General features: G+C 39.0%; 1 protein-coding gene across 1 annotated transcript in view; it reads left to right on the top strand.

Moving 5' to 3' along the window:
- LOC119692487 (translation initiation factor IF-2) overlaps positions 1-19,578 on the top strand; it is a 75,914-nt gene that overhangs the window by 41,959 nt on the left and 14,377 nt on the right. Inside the window, exons 3-6 of the mRNA XM_048629390.1 lie at positions 3,314-4,150; positions 4,297-4,409; positions 14,054-14,237; positions 19,278-19,337. Coding sequence (XP_048485347.1) covers positions 3,382-4,150; positions 4,297-4,409; positions 14,054-14,237; positions 19,278-19,337 — 1,126 coding nt within the window. The 5' untranslated portion in view covers positions 3,314-3,381. The remainder of the gene's footprint in view (positions 1-3,313; positions 4,151-4,296; positions 4,410-14,053; positions 14,238-19,277; positions 19,338-19,578) is intronic.

Below are 19,578 nucleotides of genomic sequence, written 5' to 3'. Positions count from 1 at the left end.
TCAATAATATACCATGGTAAAAGACCGAGTAATTTAATTGAAATTTTAAAATTACCTCAATTTCTCAGTATTTATTTAGAAATAGGCCACACGATGTCTCAGGATGCCGTCAGCGGCTCTGCCTCGTCACACTCGGCTGGTCGCCGGCTCCGGCTAATACTCCCTTTGTGCCGCGCTCGCTGCACAATAGATGAACTTTCTATCGCCTTTTATGAGGAAATTGTGCACTTCATTTAATAGCTCTCATATTTCTCTCATTATTGTACTCAGATAAACCGTACAACTGCAAGTAAAATACCTTCGTTATTCCTACACGCTAGACCGCCTGCGCTGCCGAGATAACGCCTTCCGAACTTATTCGGTTTTACAGTCGGTATTATAATAATATTATACGTAGCCATAATACCTACTTATTCGCCTTAAAATATTACGCCAAAAATCTGTAATTCTTTAATTAAGATTTTAAATCAGCTTAGTGTGGCTCCGGCGGTTAAAAGAAGATTTCGTGAAACAGGTTATTCTTATAAAATATTCTGAATATTTTCGTCGGTATATTTTATACCGTTTTAACTAACTTTGCGCCGTCTGTTTTTATAAAATTTATGATGTTGATGGTTTCCCTAAAATAGCGATATAAGAGAATATAAAAAAACCTGGCAATTTAGTTCAGCCTCACCGGAGTGAGTATTGTAAATGCTTCGAAATAAATAAAACGTAAAAATTTTCAGTTCAGCCATTAATCTTGATCACCGAGAATTATCACGGAATTGAATAAATTGATACAGCTACAGTAAGTTTCATAAGTAGCTTTACACACTGCACACACAGAAGAAATAACAACATTGAGCGTAAACGGAAATAATATACTTTAACACTCTTCCACTGACCTTCCCCACTTGATTGTGGTCGTAACTTAATAATAAAGATAAGAGCTGATAGTATTTGCGTCGCCCATAATTGAGTAAACTGGTAATTGCACGCAAGATCGCCTCATAGAGGTTTTCATCAGAAACCACCATAAACGTTGCGGTATACGATTTCTCTACTGAAGACAAAAATACACACATGTAGCAATAGTATTCAGTATAGAGTCAGCCTCAGATAAAGCAAGAGCAAACGATTTAACGCAACACAAGCGACAGATGATGGAATTACTCACTGAATACGATAGCAACGCTCATCTTTGGAGGTCCAAATCGTAATAATGAAGATGCTCGTTGAGAAAATAAGGATAGAGTAAATAAAATATTTATCTGTATCTAACGCAAAGGTACCGTTTTGTTTAAAGATTTATGTTATCTTCGTTTTGTCGCCGGAGCGCCCGCCGTTAGGCTCGTAAATATGCCCAATAAAGCGCCTCGCGACACCCGTTGTCCATAATTTACATTTAAATTACTGAAATGTTCAAGTACTTTACTTGTATTGTTAAATATGTACCTACCTGCAGTCTATTTAGATGAATAGCTTTATTTTCTCTAGTTTCAGTCGATTTTCGGTAGAGTAGATAGGTATTTATTTATGTACACACGAGGGGGGGCTCATTGCCAAAAAGCAAAGACAACCTTTTTTTGTAAAATAATATGTTACATTATTAGCTATTTGATTGATGCCACTATGGTCCACGGGTTGCCAACACCTCAAGTCTGATAACACCTCCCTTAAAATGCTTCATTGGTTCACATAAATAAAAAGGCGTAGAATATTTTTTTCCTATTTAATCAGAATGAACGGAAAACATGAACAGAAACAATAAATTACAAAGAACCCAAACGGGCTTGTAATCCGCGATATCCAGCAGAAGGAGTGAGAAACACGATACAATTACAGAGAGGACACCTCGTCCGATCCGTTTTGTTGCAATAAAAATAGAAGCTCTAATTAAAGTGAGAAATCCCTCGGCGCTGGTCGAGATCGACGCGAGCGAGAAGAAAAAAACAAAAGACTAAACCGATCGTTTCCCTGCGGCCCTGGGCTACCCTTCTACCAATAGTATTTGGAAATTTTCAGGGCCAATATATGGTGTGATTGTCTTTTATTTCGAACATAAATCAAAGCTTTGGGCATATTTCATTTATTACTTATGTTTCCCTCACGATCTTACGAACATTTTCCTCTTTCGTAGGCCGTGATTCTTCTGGTAATAAATGCTCGGTAATCGAATAATTATGGAAGAACTTTTATTTCAGTACTTGTTAGCCAAGTATACTCGTATAACTACTTTATATGAAAGTTTCTTGATTGACAGCCTTGGGGGGATTAGTAATTACTATAAACAAATCATGATAATTATTTTGTTAAAGTGATTTCCACGGAAATCACTATCACTGAGTGTTGCAGAAAGGATCTTTAAGTTAATGTCGGCATTAAATGTATTGTTGCCTTGCTTTGACAGTATACGGACAGAAAGAGACAGACATAGATCTGCAACTCGGCATATGTGTAAAGTGGATTTCTAGTTCACCGTAATAATAATTGGACCTTTGAACCATACAGCGTAGATTTACATTTGAACTACAAAAGCAAAATAGAGTATTCTTGTAATGTTTCTATTAATTTACTATCCTACCGCATTTCCCTGTCATATAAAATAATAATTATAAATTATATCATAATGATTTGAATAAAATTAGTCTCTAATCGACTGCCGCAGCTGAAGTATTTCTCTACTTGACTTTTTCCTCGCTCGGATCGCCCGTCTGAGCCGCCATTACCGCTGATCACCGCCGTCGAGACTCATTACCACCACGAGGATCTATTAAATAGCGAATATTGCGCCCCTTCCTCATCATTCATAATACAATGGGCTTTTCAGAACTTACTCAATTGGTGAAACAGGTAAAATCAGTAGTAACGTTAAAATAGGTATAAATTATCAAGTTAAATTTGAGTAATTTTAATTACTTCATTGAAACTTTCTAATTTATTTGACCGAATTTTATTATACCTGCTTATAACACTTTAAATCAAGTGTTTCATCTATCTGGCCAACTCTGGTCACTGCGATCTGCAGATACCCGCTAAGTCAAAGTTACAGTAGAGATAACTCATTAATCCTCCGCTAGTTTAATTTGAACAATCACTCAGTTCTGGAAAGTTCCACAGTCTGTCTGAGCTTGTCCGGAGCTGATCCACGCGCAGAGCCTTGCCGCTGCCAACGACAACTTGGGATTGTTTCCTGCGGATCACTTATATAAACTCTCGAGTGGGCGGGGATATAGAAAATAAAAGTAGGAAGATTCATGGAATGGAATCTTCTATTCTATTTCTGATCTAAATCTCTATTGACTTTTCATTTTCATTATTTTTGTTTCAGGTAATCTTCCACAGCTGCGATCAAAAACTTGAACGTAATATGTGAGCACCGTGCCCCGCGGCATCAGCATGTTGCACCGCACGTCGTCGTCGTCGAAGCGGCGTCGCGCGTCGCGCAGCGCGGCCGCGTCCCCCGCGCCCCCCGCGTCCCCCGCCCGCTCCCCGCGCGCCTCCGCCGCCGCCTCGCGCCGCGCCTCGCTCGCCACCACCGACACGGACGACGACGAGCCCGCGCCCCCCGCGCCCGCCGCCCCGCGCAGCCCCCGCGCCTCGCTCGCGCCCGGCGACTACGCGCGCTCCCTGCGGCACTCGCTGGCCCCCGACCCCGCGCCCGAGCGCCGCGCCAGCCTCGCGCCCTCGCGCAACAACCTCGCCGTGGACGCCGCGTACGGCTCGCGGCTCAGCCTCAACCCGCAGGACTTCAACCGCAGCCCGCGCAACAGCATCACGCCGGACATGGCGGCGCGCAGCCCGCGGCGCAGCCTGGTGCCCGAGGGCACGGCGTGGGCGCAGCCGCGCGGCTCGCTGGCGCCCGACGTGGGTCGCAGCCCGCGGCACTCCGTGGCCAGCATCCAGCTGGACCCGGCGCGGCAGAAGGAGCTGGGCCCGAGCCCGCGCACGTCCCCGCGCGGCGCGGCCCCCGAGCCGGGGCGGTCGCCGCGGGGCAGCCTCGTGCCGGACCCGCAGCGCTCGCCGCGCGGCAGCATCGCCTCGGCGCGCGGCAGCCTGGTGCCGGACGACGGCGCGCGCGCCTCGCCCCGCGGCTCCCTCACGCTCACCTTCCAGGAGCCGCTCGTGTCCCGCGAGCGCCGCGCCAGCGAGGACAGCACCACGGCCGGTACGCACACACACACATCAACTACTTCTAATCAGAATATGCCTCGCGTCTCAAGGGACGCTTTCACGTGTCGCTTCAATATATGAAAAAGATTTTAGCCTAGATTGGATAGCATACCTAACGTTTCTATTTTTCATATGCAGCAGGCCGGGGGCGGGTGTCCCCCTACCGGGCGTCGCTGGGGGGCGGCGCGGGGGGCGCGGGGCGCAGCGCTCTGTCAGACAACGGCTCAAGGCGTGCATCCAGCTCCGTCAGCCAGGTAACTACATCATGTACATTCACATATCGTAAGAGAAAGTCATGTCACAAAAGAAACCTTTCTTGATGTATATTATACGAAAGCGAATAAACCAACCCTGTTAATCTTGTAGACAATTTATCAGTGTAGTTAGGCAGTCTATCGTGTTCACGCCACTCTCCACGCCAGCGATACGAGTGTAGTAGAGCGACATGAAAGCTTATTACACGGCGGTCCCCCGGGCGCCGCGATAAACGAAGTGTGGCGGAGAGACCCGCGTGATGTGAGGCCCGGAGGCTGTTTGTTTAAACGACAATGCCTATTTTCAGCGAATATAGACATGATGTAACCACATATTTCAGGCAAACAAGACATAAACTTTACACCATGGTCGGTTGACGCAAACATATTTGTCACATCACAATGCGCCCCGGGGCTTGCGAAGCCGCAGCCCACACAGCTAATCTAAAGACATGGATTACATAATCCTGAAACTTTGAGTGTCACTAATAAAGGATCAACGGCCTAAATGGCTTTGGTAAAGTTTTGGGTTCGTTTTATTTATATTTGCGCGAGTGTCGAGCCGAATTAACTCCGACTTTCAACGCAAACTGACTGAAACTGTAAAGCTCATAAATAGTTGTGTCAATCTTTATGCAGAGAATTATACACTCACCGGCCACCACACGTGTGGAATTAAATAAATCATATTCCGAAACGAGTTCTGAATAATTTTAATTATAATTGAATGTACTGCAATGGCTGCATATTTTAATAGGAAGCAGTAAACTTAATTAAGGGGTATAGTCAGGTTTAAAGTTAAGTACAATATGCCGTTCATTAATTTTCTGATTATTTTGTCATGATTCACGATTATGGAATTGTATTTTGTAATAATTGCACTATTTTTGACAATATAACTACGCGATTTATTATTATATTTATTATGATCATAATATATAATAGCATGAAAATGACTTCACAGTAACTTGTGTCAATGTAAACAATCCATAGAAACAATTATTCATAAATTATATTATAAGATAAGCATTTGAGATTCAGAAATTGTATGATAATTAGTGTTTTATTGTATAATTAATTGTTAAAAATTAATTGTTTCCATTTATCGTATAATTAGTTAATTTCTTATTTGATTTGAAAAGGCGGGAAAGGAAGTTGCTTGGACAGTGGCGCCCTCTGAAAAAGTCACAGTTAAGCTGGTGAGGCGCCACGTGCAGGCAATCTTTCCCGGGTTTTCAAGCCGAAAGGTGCTAAAACTGTAAAGCGTGGTGAAAAGAGTGAAATATAGAAGTCTAAAGATTGTTGGTGTATTATTTATCAAATCTCAGAAGTGGGATGAACAGTACAAACGCCCACACGAAGGAGTTTAAAGGATTGGAATTGCTTACAAGTAAGTGGACTTATTTTAAAAACGTTACGAAGATGAATTTAAATCTGATATGGTGCAGTGATATTTAATATTTGCAGTCATGTAGGTGACGAAATAGAATAATAAAATTATTGTTTCATACCACCGTAATCACATGGTGGGTCAGAAAGTTGGGATCATGTAGGTGATCCCATTTAAATAAAAATACTTTTCATTAATTGGTAGGTCATGCTATCATGTAGGGGGATTGCAAGCGCATTGATGAATATTAGAAGAACACACGAATAAGTTGGTGTATCATGATAAATTTAACCTAGAAGTGGATTTCAAATTAATAAATTTATTTTGTTTCTAATTACTAATTATGATGCAGTACGTATGTACTGCTACCTTGTTTTTCTTTGGCTTTTCTAACTGCTAAGGTATTGTGCTGGTGCTTAAGTGCATTTAACTGTTAGGTACAAGTATAACTATTCTTGCAAGTAATCATGTCTAGGTGATAATGCCATTGAGTTACTAATCTAAAAGCGAGGTAAATGTGTCCATTTGGTACATGACTAGGTGTAATAATGTAGCAGGTTCTATTCAAAGGACAGTTTATTGGATTATTTTTATAATCATGTATGTGCAAATGCAATTGAGTTATTATTTGAAGTGAGGTTTTATTATCCGTGTTTTTGGCAATGGTGTAATCAATTGAATCATCATCATCAATTGAATGTTTTTGCAATCATGTAGGTGATATGCAATAGATTTTAAGATGTTGAGTGTTTTTGCTATCATGTAGGCGATATGCAATAGATTTTAATTTGAGTGTTTTTGCAATCATGTAGGTGATTTGCAATAGATTTTAAGATGTTTAGTGTTTTTGCTATCATGTAGGCGATATGCAATAGATTTTAATTTGAGTGTTTTTGCAATCATGTAGGTGATGTGCAATAGATTTTAACATTGTGAGTGTCTTTGCTATCATGTAGGTGATGTGCAATAGATTTAAACATTGTGATGTGAGTGTCTTTGCTATCATGTAGGTGATATGCAATAGGTTTAAATTTGAGTGTTTTTGCAATCATGTAGGTGATGTGCAATAGATTTTAACATTGTGAGTGTCTTTGCTATCATGTAGGTGATGTGCAATAGATTTTAACATGTTGAGTGTTTTTGCAATCATGTAGGTGATATGCTCTACGACTGTGTACTTAATAATGAAGTTTCATCATTTTATCTGCAGTCACGTAGGTAACAGCATAATATATTATCATTTTGCTGAGGATTTATATGAAATTATAGTAGAATTGTGATTGATTGAAGCAAGCTCTATGTGTTACCGGTACATAATGTCATGTAGGTGTGGCGGATTTACCGTAAGTTTAGCTTTTGTATTAATAAGCTGACCAATTTAACAGTGATTATGTTAAGAGTGTGTACTTTTATTATTATTAGTAAATAAATTATGCCTTCAAGTAATAAGTTCAATTATTGTTAGTAAGCACCTTACCAAGTATCTGTAAAAAAATAAAATAAAAATAAAAATAAATAAAAAAAAAACTGATATGACGAGTTATTAAAATATATATTCAGGAGCGGGTTTTTATTCACAAACTATGAGTTGCCTAGAATATGACCAATTATTGGTATAGGTATGCTGTGTAATTAAAGTTGATGTAGGTCTAAAGGTTATTTTTATTTTTGAAGTTCTTGTCTGGGTCAAATAATCTTGGCCTTATTGTGTGATCATGTAGGTGCATCACAAGAAGTAACAAAGAGAGAATAGATAAATATTTTTAGAGCAAGATAATCGTTATCAAAGGAGGGATAACTATGTTTAGTATTGGGTAGTATCTTGAAGACCTGAAGTCACTGTAGTTTGAGACTAATTATAAGTATCAACAGTTTAAGTAATTTTATGAGCAGAGAAGATAAAAACGTCATTATAAATGGTTAAAGTAAGTGGTCTTTTCAGGATGGGTCCTGAAGAGGAAACGGGATCTCCTCCCAGAGTTAGAAAAAGACGTAGGTGCATGGTGATATCCTCAGATTCTGAAGAAGAAGAAGTGCCATTAAAGACTCAGAAGCCCGCATTGGATGGTTTATCTAAAGAAGATCTGCTAGCAATCATCGCTTCATTACGGAGTGAAACTGGCAAATCGAATCCAAATGTTATACCTAACCATCATAACAATGTTATACCGGAATTTGACCCTAACAATAAGTCTCAAAACGTAGATAGATGGCTAGGTAAAGTAAATGAATGTAGATCTATTTACAACTGGGATGAGAAACAGACAATCCATTTTTCGCTACAAAAGCTGACAGGATTAGCGAAAAAGTGGTACGAATCACTGTCTTCTCTCAGTTTTACATGGGATCAATGGCAGATGAAGTTGCGTAAGGCTTTTCCCAGTGATGGAAATTATGGGAAAATGCTCGAAGAAATGCTTGCAAGAACGTCTCGTTCTGATGAGAGCTTGCGAGAATATTTCTATGAAAAATTAACGTTGCTCAGTCGCTGCGAAATTATAGGACGCAAGGCAGTTGATTGTATAGTGTACGGTATCTCGGATATGTCTGTGAGAAATGGTGCCCAGGGTCTGCGATGCAAGGAGCCAGAAGAATTGTTATCATTCTTGGCATCTCAACAGGTTAAGACTAATGTGCCACATTCGACAAGCACCATAAAGAAGCGGGATCCGCGCAGTACGAATCCCGGGCCCTATTATAGGAGCAATAATATGAATGGCCCAACCATGCTTTGCTTTAACTGTAAAGAAAGAGGCCATTCGTTTACCACGTGCCCGAAACCCTTAGTAAAATGTCAGAAATGTGGTCGAGTAGGGCATGACTATGAGAACTGTTTCAGGAAACCTCTGTTGTCGCATAATACAGTTGAGAAAAAGACACTGAAGATAGCAGTAGATACACAAGATAAATTACCTATTAATGAAGTCGGTTCAAAACCTGGGCCCCTTTCAGCCCAACCTTTGCTTGGAGTAGATTTACCTACAAGCACTCCTCAAAGTAATAAAAAGTTTTTCAAGGCAATTACCGTAAATGGTGTTGGTTTGAGGGCTTATATCGACTTCGGGAGTGATTCTAGTATTATTCGAGTCTCGGATGCAAAGATACTTGGCTTGACTGAACATGTTGAGCAGTTACCTATCATAAAAGGTTTTGGAAATTCGATTATACATCCAATTTCTAAAGTAACGGCACAGTGTAAAATCGATGAAGTTGAAGCTGAAATAGAATTCCTGGTCGTTGATGATCAATACCTACAGATGCCCATTCTGATTGGGCAAAACTTTATAGAGATGCCTTCGGTTACAGCGTTAAAGAATAGCAATGAGCTATTCTTCTATTTCAGCCCTCAAAGCACAATGGATGCTACTTCAGAGGATGATAAAATAATCAAACTATATGTTTGCAATGAAACCAAAGTAGACAAAGGGGGTATAGTAGAAGTTTACGCGAAAGAAAACATAACTGGTGATGTTTATGCTGACGGTAATACTAATTTGTATCCGAATCAGGAATATCATTTCCATAGAGGTTGTTACAAATTAGTAAATGGTAGAGATTTTATATTTGTATCGGTACTCGGTTGCCATACTGTTTCATTTAAGCCAGACTTATTGCTAGCAAGAGTAAGTCGTACTGTTGAAGCAGACATAGTTGAAGTCAATAATATTCAATCAGACGGTTTTCGAGAGCAGCCTCCTTTGGATCAATCAGACATAAAGACTGGTAATGGGTTAAACCCTGCAGAGAAAGATAGACTTTATAGTCTATTACAAAAGTATCGCTCGTGTTTTGCGACCAACTTAAGTGAATTGGGTTGCACAACTCAAGCTGAGATGCGTATCGAATTAAATGACAACAGACCAGTTATTTATCGGCCGTATCGGATGTCTATACACGAACGTGAAAAAGTTCGAAACATTGTAGAAGAGCTGGTACAAAATGATATTGTGCAAGAATCTGAGTCAAATTATGCTAGTCCGGTGATTCTTGTGAAAAAGAAAACAGGAGAAGCTCGGCTATGTATCGACTTTCGAGCTCTTAATGGCAAAACAGTAAAGGACAAATATCCATTACCCTTGATTGAAGATCAAATTGCTAATTTAAGCGGTAACATGTTCTTCACTACATTAGATTTGGCCTCGGGGTATTATCAGATTCCGATGGCTCCAGAAAGTCGCCATTTGACAGCATTTGTTACCCCAGATGGCCTTTATGAATTTAAACGGATGCCGTTTGGCTTAGCCAATGCCCCAGCACTGTTTCAAAAAATGATTAATAAAATTCTTGGTTCAAAAAGGTTCACCTCCGCTTTGGCCTATATGGATGACCTTCTTGTTCCTTCGGTATCCATTGAAGAAGGGTTTCAAAGGTTGGAAGAGGTTTTGCAACTGCTAAAAAGCGCAGGACTGACATTGAAATTGTCTAAGTGTAGTTTCTTTGACACCCAAATTGAATATTTGGGTTATGAAATCTCGGCCCATGGTGTGAAACCGGGAGAGAAAAAAATAGAGGCAGTAAAAAAATTCCCTGTACCCAGAAATGTCCACGAGCTTAGACAATTTTTGGGCCTTGCAAGCTATTTTCGGAAGTTCGTAAAAGGGTTTGGTGAAATAGCGAGGCCTTTGACGTGCTTGCTTAAACAAGATGTTTCTTGGAAATGGACACAGTCTGAGCAAAATGCTTTCCAAACTCTCAAGCTAAGTCTTTCAGATCGGCCCGTGTTGGCTCTTTATAATCCAAAATTAGATACAGAACTTCATACGGATGCGAGTTCCTTGGGTTTGGGTGGCATTTTAATGCAATGGCAAGACAACCCACGAGTGTTGAAACCAGTCGCCTACTTTAGTCGACAAACAACCACTGAGGAACGTCATTTTCATTCATACGAATTAGAGACGCTTGCGGTGGTCTGTTCACTAAGAAAATTTCGGCCGTATCTATTAGGAGCCAAATTTGTAGTGTACACAGACTGCAATGCTATAAGACATATGCTAACTAAAAGAGATTTAATTCCTCGAATAGCAAGATGGTGGTTACAGATTAGCGAGTACGACTTTGATATCGTTTACCGCCCTGGATCGCGTATGAACCATGTTGATGCGCTGAGTAGGAATCCTGCCACGCAACCCATTAGTTCTAACTCTAATGCTGATGTCAGTGAATTTCCCTGTGTATTAAAAATAACTACAGAAAATTGGTTACACACACTACAATTAGCTGATCCCGAAGTTCTAAGAATCTCTAAGATTCTTAAACCTGAGACTGACGAAAAATCTAAAGAGATAAAAAAGAATTATGTCATTAAAGATCACCTTGTGTATCGAAAAGTTAATGATCAATTGCGTTTAGTGGTGCCTCGTAATTCCAGATGGCAAATTTGCAAGATCAACCACGACGATATTGGTCACTTTGGCTTTTCTAAAACACTTGAACGAATACAAAGCCAATATTGGTTTCCAAAGTTACGGAACTTTGTCAAAAAGTATGTAAAAGCATGCATTGAATGTGCTTACAATAAAGATTCTGAAGCTAAAACTCGGCGTGGTCACTTACACCCAATTGAGAAGAAGGACATTCCGTTCCACACGATCCACTTAGATCATGTTGGCCCATTTGTTAAAAGCAAAAAAGGGAATAATTACATCTTGACTATCGTTGATGGTTTCACTAAGTACCTTTTTGCAAGACCTGTCAAGGATGCAAAAAGTAAGACCGTCATTAAAGTACTAGAGGGCATATTAACAGATTTCGGTACCCCTATAAGAATCATATCGGACCGTGGAACGGCATTCACTTCGTCACAATTTAAGAGCTTTTGCGCAAGCAATGGCATTCGACACATTCTTAATGCAGTAGCGTGCCCACGGGCTAATGGACAGGCCGAGAGGTTTAATCAAACAATCCTTACCGCTCTGTCTACTCAGAATTTTAACAATGATGAGCGTGATTGGGATGTCCAGGTAGGAAAAGTACAGTGGGGTATCAACAACACTGTAAATGCGTCGACTAAGAAAGCTCCTACGGAGCTGTTATTTGGTACAAAATTAAGCAACGCATCTGAAAATAAATTGAACAGTGTTGTTATAGATTCTTCTGACATTGTAGCGATAGATAATCGGGATGAATTGAGACGTGAGGCTAGTGACAATATTAAAATATCTCAAACAAAACAAAAACAGTATTTCGATAGTAATAGAAAACCGGCTAAAGAGTACAAGGAAGGAGAATTAATAAAAATTACTAAAGTAAGCTTTGCTAACGACGGAAAAAGTAAAAAACTACTTCCCAAATTTATAGGTCCTTTTAAAGTTGTCAAAAGCTTAGGAAATGACAGATATCAGATTGCCAATGTGCCGGGTTTTAGCAAAAAGCGATCTTATGATACTGTTGTATCCGCTGATCGAATGCGACCATGGATTAATGTTGATTCTCTCGAAATAGTAGGTGATGATTCTGTTACAGATAATAGTGATTCTAATTGAATATGACATATGAATAGTTCATACGTGTTTAAGTGGTATTTCTAATAATTTTGTACTGAAATGGAAATATGTTTTAATAAATAATTGTTAATAATTGATGTTAAAATAATGTATTAATGCGAGTGTCATGATGTTATTACCTGTTTAAATCTATCATAGTTATTCATAGTACCTATATGCAAACATTTATAATTAGTAACTTCAATTCTGTTTGATTGTTATGTAAGAATTGCGATTTCTGTTTAGGTCGTGCTCCGGAGAGAGCACTCATTCGGATGGCCGAGTGTCATGATTCACGATTATGGAATTGTATTTTGTAATAATTGCACTATTTTTGACAATATAACTACGCGATTTATTATTATATTTATTATGATCATAATATATAATAGCATGAAAATGACTTCACAGTAACTTGTGTCAATGTAAACAATCCATAGAAACAATTATTCATAAATTATATTATAAGATAAGCATTTGAGATTCAGAAATTGTATGATAATTAGTGTTTTATTGTATAATTAATTGTTAAAGATTAATTGTTTCCATTTATCGTATAATTAGTTAATTTCTTATTTGATTTGAAAAGGCGGGAAAGGAAGTTGCTTGGACAGTGGCGCCCTCTGAAAAAGTCACAGTTAAGCTGGTGAGGCGCCACGTGCAGGCAATCTTTCCCGGGTTTTCAAGCCGAAAGGTGCTAAAACTGTAAAGCGTGGTGAAAAGAGTGAAATATAGAAGTCTAAAGATTGTTGGTGTATTATTTATCAAAATTTCCAATGATTGCTACAAAGGAAATTATTTGTAGAATATGAACAGCATAACAGCGAAGGGCTACCGCGCATTACCTGTGGGCTCGCCCTCTCCTTTATAACTCTTCAATCATGTAGTAGTGTCATTATAAATAAAAGAAATAAGACACATCTTTATTAATTGCAATTACCAGAAAGAATTAAATAAAACCTATAAAATGCGTAGTTAAATACTGACACGAGCAAGTAGCTCGATACACGAGTCTACAAAACACTCCTACCGACTTATACTAAATGGCAACTGATAAACCGACTTCCTTTATTTCACCTAACGGCAAATTCCCCCGCACATTCCGGCTAGCCAATTAACCAAATGTCTAGATTATCCTTTAGTGTCAATAGAGGTTGTCGGCGGCTGATTACGGGCTGTTTAATTAGCTATTCGGCAGTTTTCCTCACGACTCGTACGGAGTTGTGCGTAAATGGACATTGGGTCGATAATAGAAAGCGTACTGATTAAGTCCCAGTAACAAGTTGGGGCGGTCAAATTGGCGACAAAATTATATCAAATCGTTCGCAAATTGACATCAATCAAGTTAGTTATACGACTGACAATCTATAGGGATGGTTTCTGTACACGTTCACGATGTTAAAAATAGTGTCAGTAGCTAGTGGTTCTCTTGCTTTTGTGGCTTCGGCAAGCGTACCTACTATTTCTAAGAGAGATATCTATCATATTCAATTTCAGATATTTACAGACTCTAGTTGCCAAGTATAGTCGCTCTCACAAGATTCTAACAAGTTATTCTCTTCTATACCTACGGCAAGTACAGTCGTGAATTCAGTCCTGTGGAGTTACCACCACTGAAAAATAGCAATTAACAATCTGACATAACTTGTATGAATATTGCAGATGTTTGACAGGCGAAAGATACTGCTTATGGATTGTTAATTTCGAATGTTTCGGCGGTAGCTGATTATTTATTTATTACAGCCCAATAACCTAACCATATCACCCGTCAGGTGTCCGGCGACGAGCAGCGGCGGCTGTGCGGCGAGCAGGCCAAGTTCGAGCGCTCGGGGCTCGGGCTGGGCGTGGGGCTCACCACCTACGGCTCCGTGGCCTACCAGCTCAAGGACGCCAACATGGAGGCCACCGGCACCGTGGACTTCGTGTGCAGGGCTGCCAGGATCATGAATAGGACTAGTGAGTATATACATATATACAAGCATAATAAGTTTAGTATGTATACATAATAATGTTGTAGACTATTAGTTACTTAAATCTTATTCACCTGAATTCACCAACCATGTAGGTAGACTTTTTTGGATTTCAATAGATACGGGCAAATCTATCTGGAGGTGCCGAATTTTCTATTTTATTAAGACTCAAGTTTTCTTTGAGAAAACTTGTCATATTCGTATATCAAGATATTGTGCCCAATGCCAGCAAGTTGCTTGCTTGGCGGGCTTCCAGCCAAATTTTACTTCTTAACACTCCATTAGCGACAAATTGAGCATGTTATCGGCTGGAAGAGGCTATTCCACCGCGGAATGAGGCCCCAAAGAGAGTATTACCGGATTCCTTTCCCCTTGGGGGGTGCGGGACGCGGGGAGCGGGGTGCGGGGCGCGGGGGACATTGACAATTGTCACTCACATTCCAAGATCTACACGAGTCTGTACGTGCGTCACGAGTTTCCACAGAAATACATGATGTAGGGTAGGGTGTAGTGTAGAGGTAACCGTGCTGAAAATTAAATAAATGTGGTTATAGGAATCTTTCGGTGTCTAAGCCCCTGGGCTCAGTAGCTCAGGAATAGTTAAGGCTGTCACTAAAGCTGGAAGAAAATCAGAATCTGTCAAATCTAGTGAGGGGGGGTTGAGGTATGCGGGGCGTTCTACGGACAATGACATGAAATTTTAACATAGTACTCGAAAACATAAAAGTGAAGACATGCCACTTTGTTAAAAATATACTAAGTAAGTAATATTGTTTTGTGATACGAAAATATTTATTTTTATTTGAAAGTATTTTTAATATTTAATAATTAATTATATATAAAGTCGTACCCGTGCCGATATTTATACAGGTTGTTGCAAAAAGGGTTTAATACTATGCCGAAACCTACGTGTGCAGCATGTTATTGATGTTATTTCTAAGCCAGGAAATGAAATCAGAATGTAAAAAAATCGCGAAAATATTATCAGAGTTTAATAGTTCAGGGTGTTGTATTAAACTCTGCCCCCGTGTAATAAAAAAAAGTATAGTTAGCCGAAAGGGCGTTACTCAGGCGTCACTCTGAAAAACTTTTATCCTACGTAATTTTTTATATTCATGAAAAAAACGCTTCTTCATATAATTTTTTTTTGGTCACGTGACCTTTTAGTTAGACGACCTGTTTTTTTTTGGTGTTTCAAAAGCAGAACAGTAGTTTGCAGAACTATGCATATACAGGGTGTCACAAAAGGTTACGTAGCTGGCAAAGGAAAGAAAGAAAGATACATTTATTTAAAGGGATATGGGGAGGTCACCAGAAAAATAATAACATGTAAGTACCCACGCAAGGGACTACATTAGTACAAGGCGAGAGTGTGTAATTTTTTTTTAAGTACTTATGTGTATTTGGGATATGATAGAAATAATATTTTTGTTTCTTAAAAACCAAAAAATTTACACCTTGCTGCGCTCTTTTGCTCACTGTAAGTACACCTACAAATATTGCTGTATTAAAAAAAACGGTTTTGTTATAACGATTATAAAAAAAAAGTTATTTTCATGTCAAGGAGTCATTTACCTAATTACGATTTCACTCAACAGCAGGTGAACTGAAAAAATAAGTTCTAGTTCTATCATCACTTTAGATCGCAAACATTGTAACTCCACTTTTCTCGGCGAAAAGTACTCTTTGGTGTCAATAGAAACGTTTTTTGAATTCACATGTTTTCCTCTTTATTCGAAAAAAAAAAAACTGTATTCCGCATTTTACCATTTGTTTTCCTCTAAACCCCAAACCGTGATTTTTAAACAAGAAAACTTAGTAATTATACCCTTTATTCTCATATACAACGTGCGATGTAGGCGAACGTGAACGAAAACTATGCAATAAGCCTTTGTTTTTATTACTACTTTAGTAAATTACAATAACATACTCAACAATGTTAATTTTTTTTTGCAATGTTATGTTGTTAAATTAAGATCTAATATTTTATTAACATGAAGTTACTTTCAACTTTTTTTTGCATCTATGCGTCGAATCACAGCATGACGGCTGCTGCAGCTTCCTGCTGTCCTGTCCTCCAACCAATCCCACCAGTACTGCAGGTTGCGTCGAATACGAGCCATTCTCTTCGACTTGACAAGACAGGTGCTCCCGGAAGGATCATAGATCGCACGGAACCCGTACCGTATAGAGGCAACGGACTCCTTTGCAACAGCCCCCCAGATTCGGAAGTAGCCCATGCACTGCATGGCGAGCACAGCTGCAGCAATTTTTTCGTAATGAATCATTGGGATGTCATCCCCGAAGGAGGCTCTCAGCCTACCTCACGACCTGTGTGACATTAGAAAAATGCACTGTGCTAACGCCGTTTGCGAGCTTGATTTGCAGGACCGCGTTGTATGCCAAGTTCCACAGCAGAGGGGTCCAAGACCTACCGCTGTGGAACTCCGCAACTGAACTTCTTCAGTGAAAACAAACCCTCTCTTTTCGCATCCTTAATGTACTTGTTAGACACGTATGACCTCTGTCAATTTTCTGCAGATGACGAGATAGAGAAGACAAGTGATGGTATACAAGAGCCGCCCTAAAGGTTCGCCCTCTAGGGGATAGAGTTGAACGCGGTTACTATTTTTAAGCAAACAGCCAGCGCAACAACTCGCCCGTGGTTCTTATCCTGCTCCGACAGTGAACGAACGCAAAGTATTGTACCCACTATTCGAATCCGCATTTCGGATGCCAAACTGACTGTCCGAAAGGTCGAAACCGTACCACCACAGAGGTATGACTCGTTCGAAGAGCTTATCAGGCTCTTACAGCAATCAGATGTGTCGGTACACTGAAAGATAATCTACAGGCCTGCTTTATTTATTTAGGAGCACTAATGGCCTCCTTTCAGTCATTGAGTCACTGGCACTCAGGCTGCGGTTGAACAGGAAGATAGACTGTCTAAACAAATCATTTTTAGGCTAGTTAAAAAAAACTTTAGGTGGGTAGTATGCCAACTAGAACTACAAATAAAACAGTATTTTTGTCTCCTCTAAAATTTGGTCACGAGGAGTTACTCGTACGATGATTACGATCTAAGGTGACGCTGACGATATTTTATACAAGGTATTGAAAAAAGGGTATAAAGCTTAGCCAAAAGTGGATTTAGGTGCCATTCTGATCCACTTTTCTTCTACAATTTTGAAAATTCACGTAACAAAACCTTTTACATAGAAACTTATTCGATCACGTGACTTTTTACTATAGAGACCGAATTTATTTTTCGAGAATTTCCAAAACTTGGAGAACAAAAGTTGTTCAGAATAACCCCTGAGTCAAACCCTTTCGGCACAGTATACCCTTTTTGCAACATCCTGTATAGGTAATATCAGGTTTATAAAAGACCTGGGCCTGTAGAGTGAGACTCGGCATGGGGAGTCATAATTTATACATAGATCTTTTAGGTTGCAGTGGCGAATGGGCACTGGTAGCCCTGCCCTTTTCTATAACTATAACTATAGGTAATTTTATGGCAATTTAAAAATGGTATAACATTTATCTATTTGAAAAAATCATTAAAAATATACATTACCTATCACCCTAATTTAAAAAAAAAATTCAGCCCTTACTTTAAACTTATAACACCCCTCTATTTCCTTCAGGGGTTAAAAACCTGTGTATTTAATATTTTCTTATGAGTTTTTTTTTAAAACTAGGCTCTTACATAGTTGTACATAATATTATGCGGTATTTTATTCCACTTGTAACGCATAAAATTCATAGCTACAGTAAACATTTCATTTTTTTCATGGCGAGATACAGTCGCACTTAACCGCTTTTTTGCAAAGCTTGTTAAATAGATTTAAAAAATTATGTAAATTTTAGATCTTCAATTTTTAAAAATACTTACTTATTTTTAACAACCTGTAGTGTACAGACTACCACATCTTAAAATATATATATTTTTAATTAACTACGGTTTTTGGTTTCAAATAAAACAAATTATGAACTTACTTTTCAACACCCTGTATATTGTGTAGCTTACCTACCATACACAACCGTTAAAATAAAATAAATTACCCCTCAGAATATAAACAGGCTCGCGCTTTGGCATACTGCATTGACCGTATAGTTCTTATTCGGAGAATCTAATAAGTGTCATTATGTGCAATGTTTACCTTTATCTATGCATCTGTAACTCTATAGTAAAAAATGTAAACAAATCGAAAAGGCGAAATGTTTTCTAAGAATTTTCGGCTTTTCTGCATCTAAAATGATTAGAAAATTAACTTTCCATAGCAAATGCATATGTATTATAATACTTGTAGTCATAATTTGTTGATTTAATCAGTTTTTGTGAAATATTTGATAAAAAATAAAATGGCGTGGGTATCGCTCCTAACAGGCCGCCACCAGGGCGACGACTGAAGAAATCTGAAATCTGTCACGGTGTCATCATTTTTAAACCGGAATTTATTAGTTTTTTGCAAAAAAAGTTGACTTCTGGTCCATTAAATCCAACTCTTTAAGGTAACTTTGTTAAGAATTTAATTACCTACACATACATATAAGATTCCATGAAAATGGGCCCTCTGATTTCGAGGGTTTTTTCATAATAAGTCAAAAAATGGCAAAAGACATGGTGTGTTTGCAATTTTTTTTAACATACTTATTATAATCCTGCACCAATTTCTAAGCAACTAACATGTTCAGTATACCCTCTGCTACAAAATATATTTTTATCAATGTGATAGAAGCCACCGTTTTTCCAATCTAATCAAGTATATCAAGCCGACTTTAGCATTTTAGCTTTAGGGATCCCCTTAACTTCAGATTTTTTATGGTCAACTTAAACCAAACTTAGTTACTTGAACCATAGGCTAAGTTTAGTAAAAAAGCTAAGGGTCTTTCATTATATTTAGACACAGTATGCTTATTGCAGATGCGGAAATTAAGACTCAATACTACCTATACTTACAATAATACCTATAATTTAGTGATGAAGCTCGTGATGAGATGCTGATTATTTTATTGTTCACAGTTCTGATGACGGTGTTCCTGGCCTGCCTCTCCACGCTGCCCGTGGTCATGCTCATAATGGGTGAGTCTCTTTCACAAACATTCATTCAGCTATTCATAAACATCCCTATAGTAGGTATATAATTAGAAGCATTAATTGGCTACCTGCGCTGCGTGCGACAGGTGAGTGATGTGATATAATTAATCAAACAAGTGAGTCAAGTCGTGCCTCATTAGTCTATTTCCCCGTTCACTTTCCCAACTCAAGATCACTCTCAACTGGTACCTCGACATTCGACCCTCAAGAAAGTATCCGCAGAATT

The sequence above is a fragment of the Plutella xylostella genome, chromosome 23 (assembly GCF_932276165.1).
Source record: "Plutella xylostella chromosome 23, ilPluXylo3.1, whole genome shotgun sequence".
NCBI classification, from domain to species: domain Eukaryota; kingdom Metazoa; phylum Arthropoda; class Insecta; order Lepidoptera; family Plutellidae; genus Plutella; species Plutella xylostella.
This window is presented reverse-complemented; position numbering and strand designations above follow the sequence as displayed.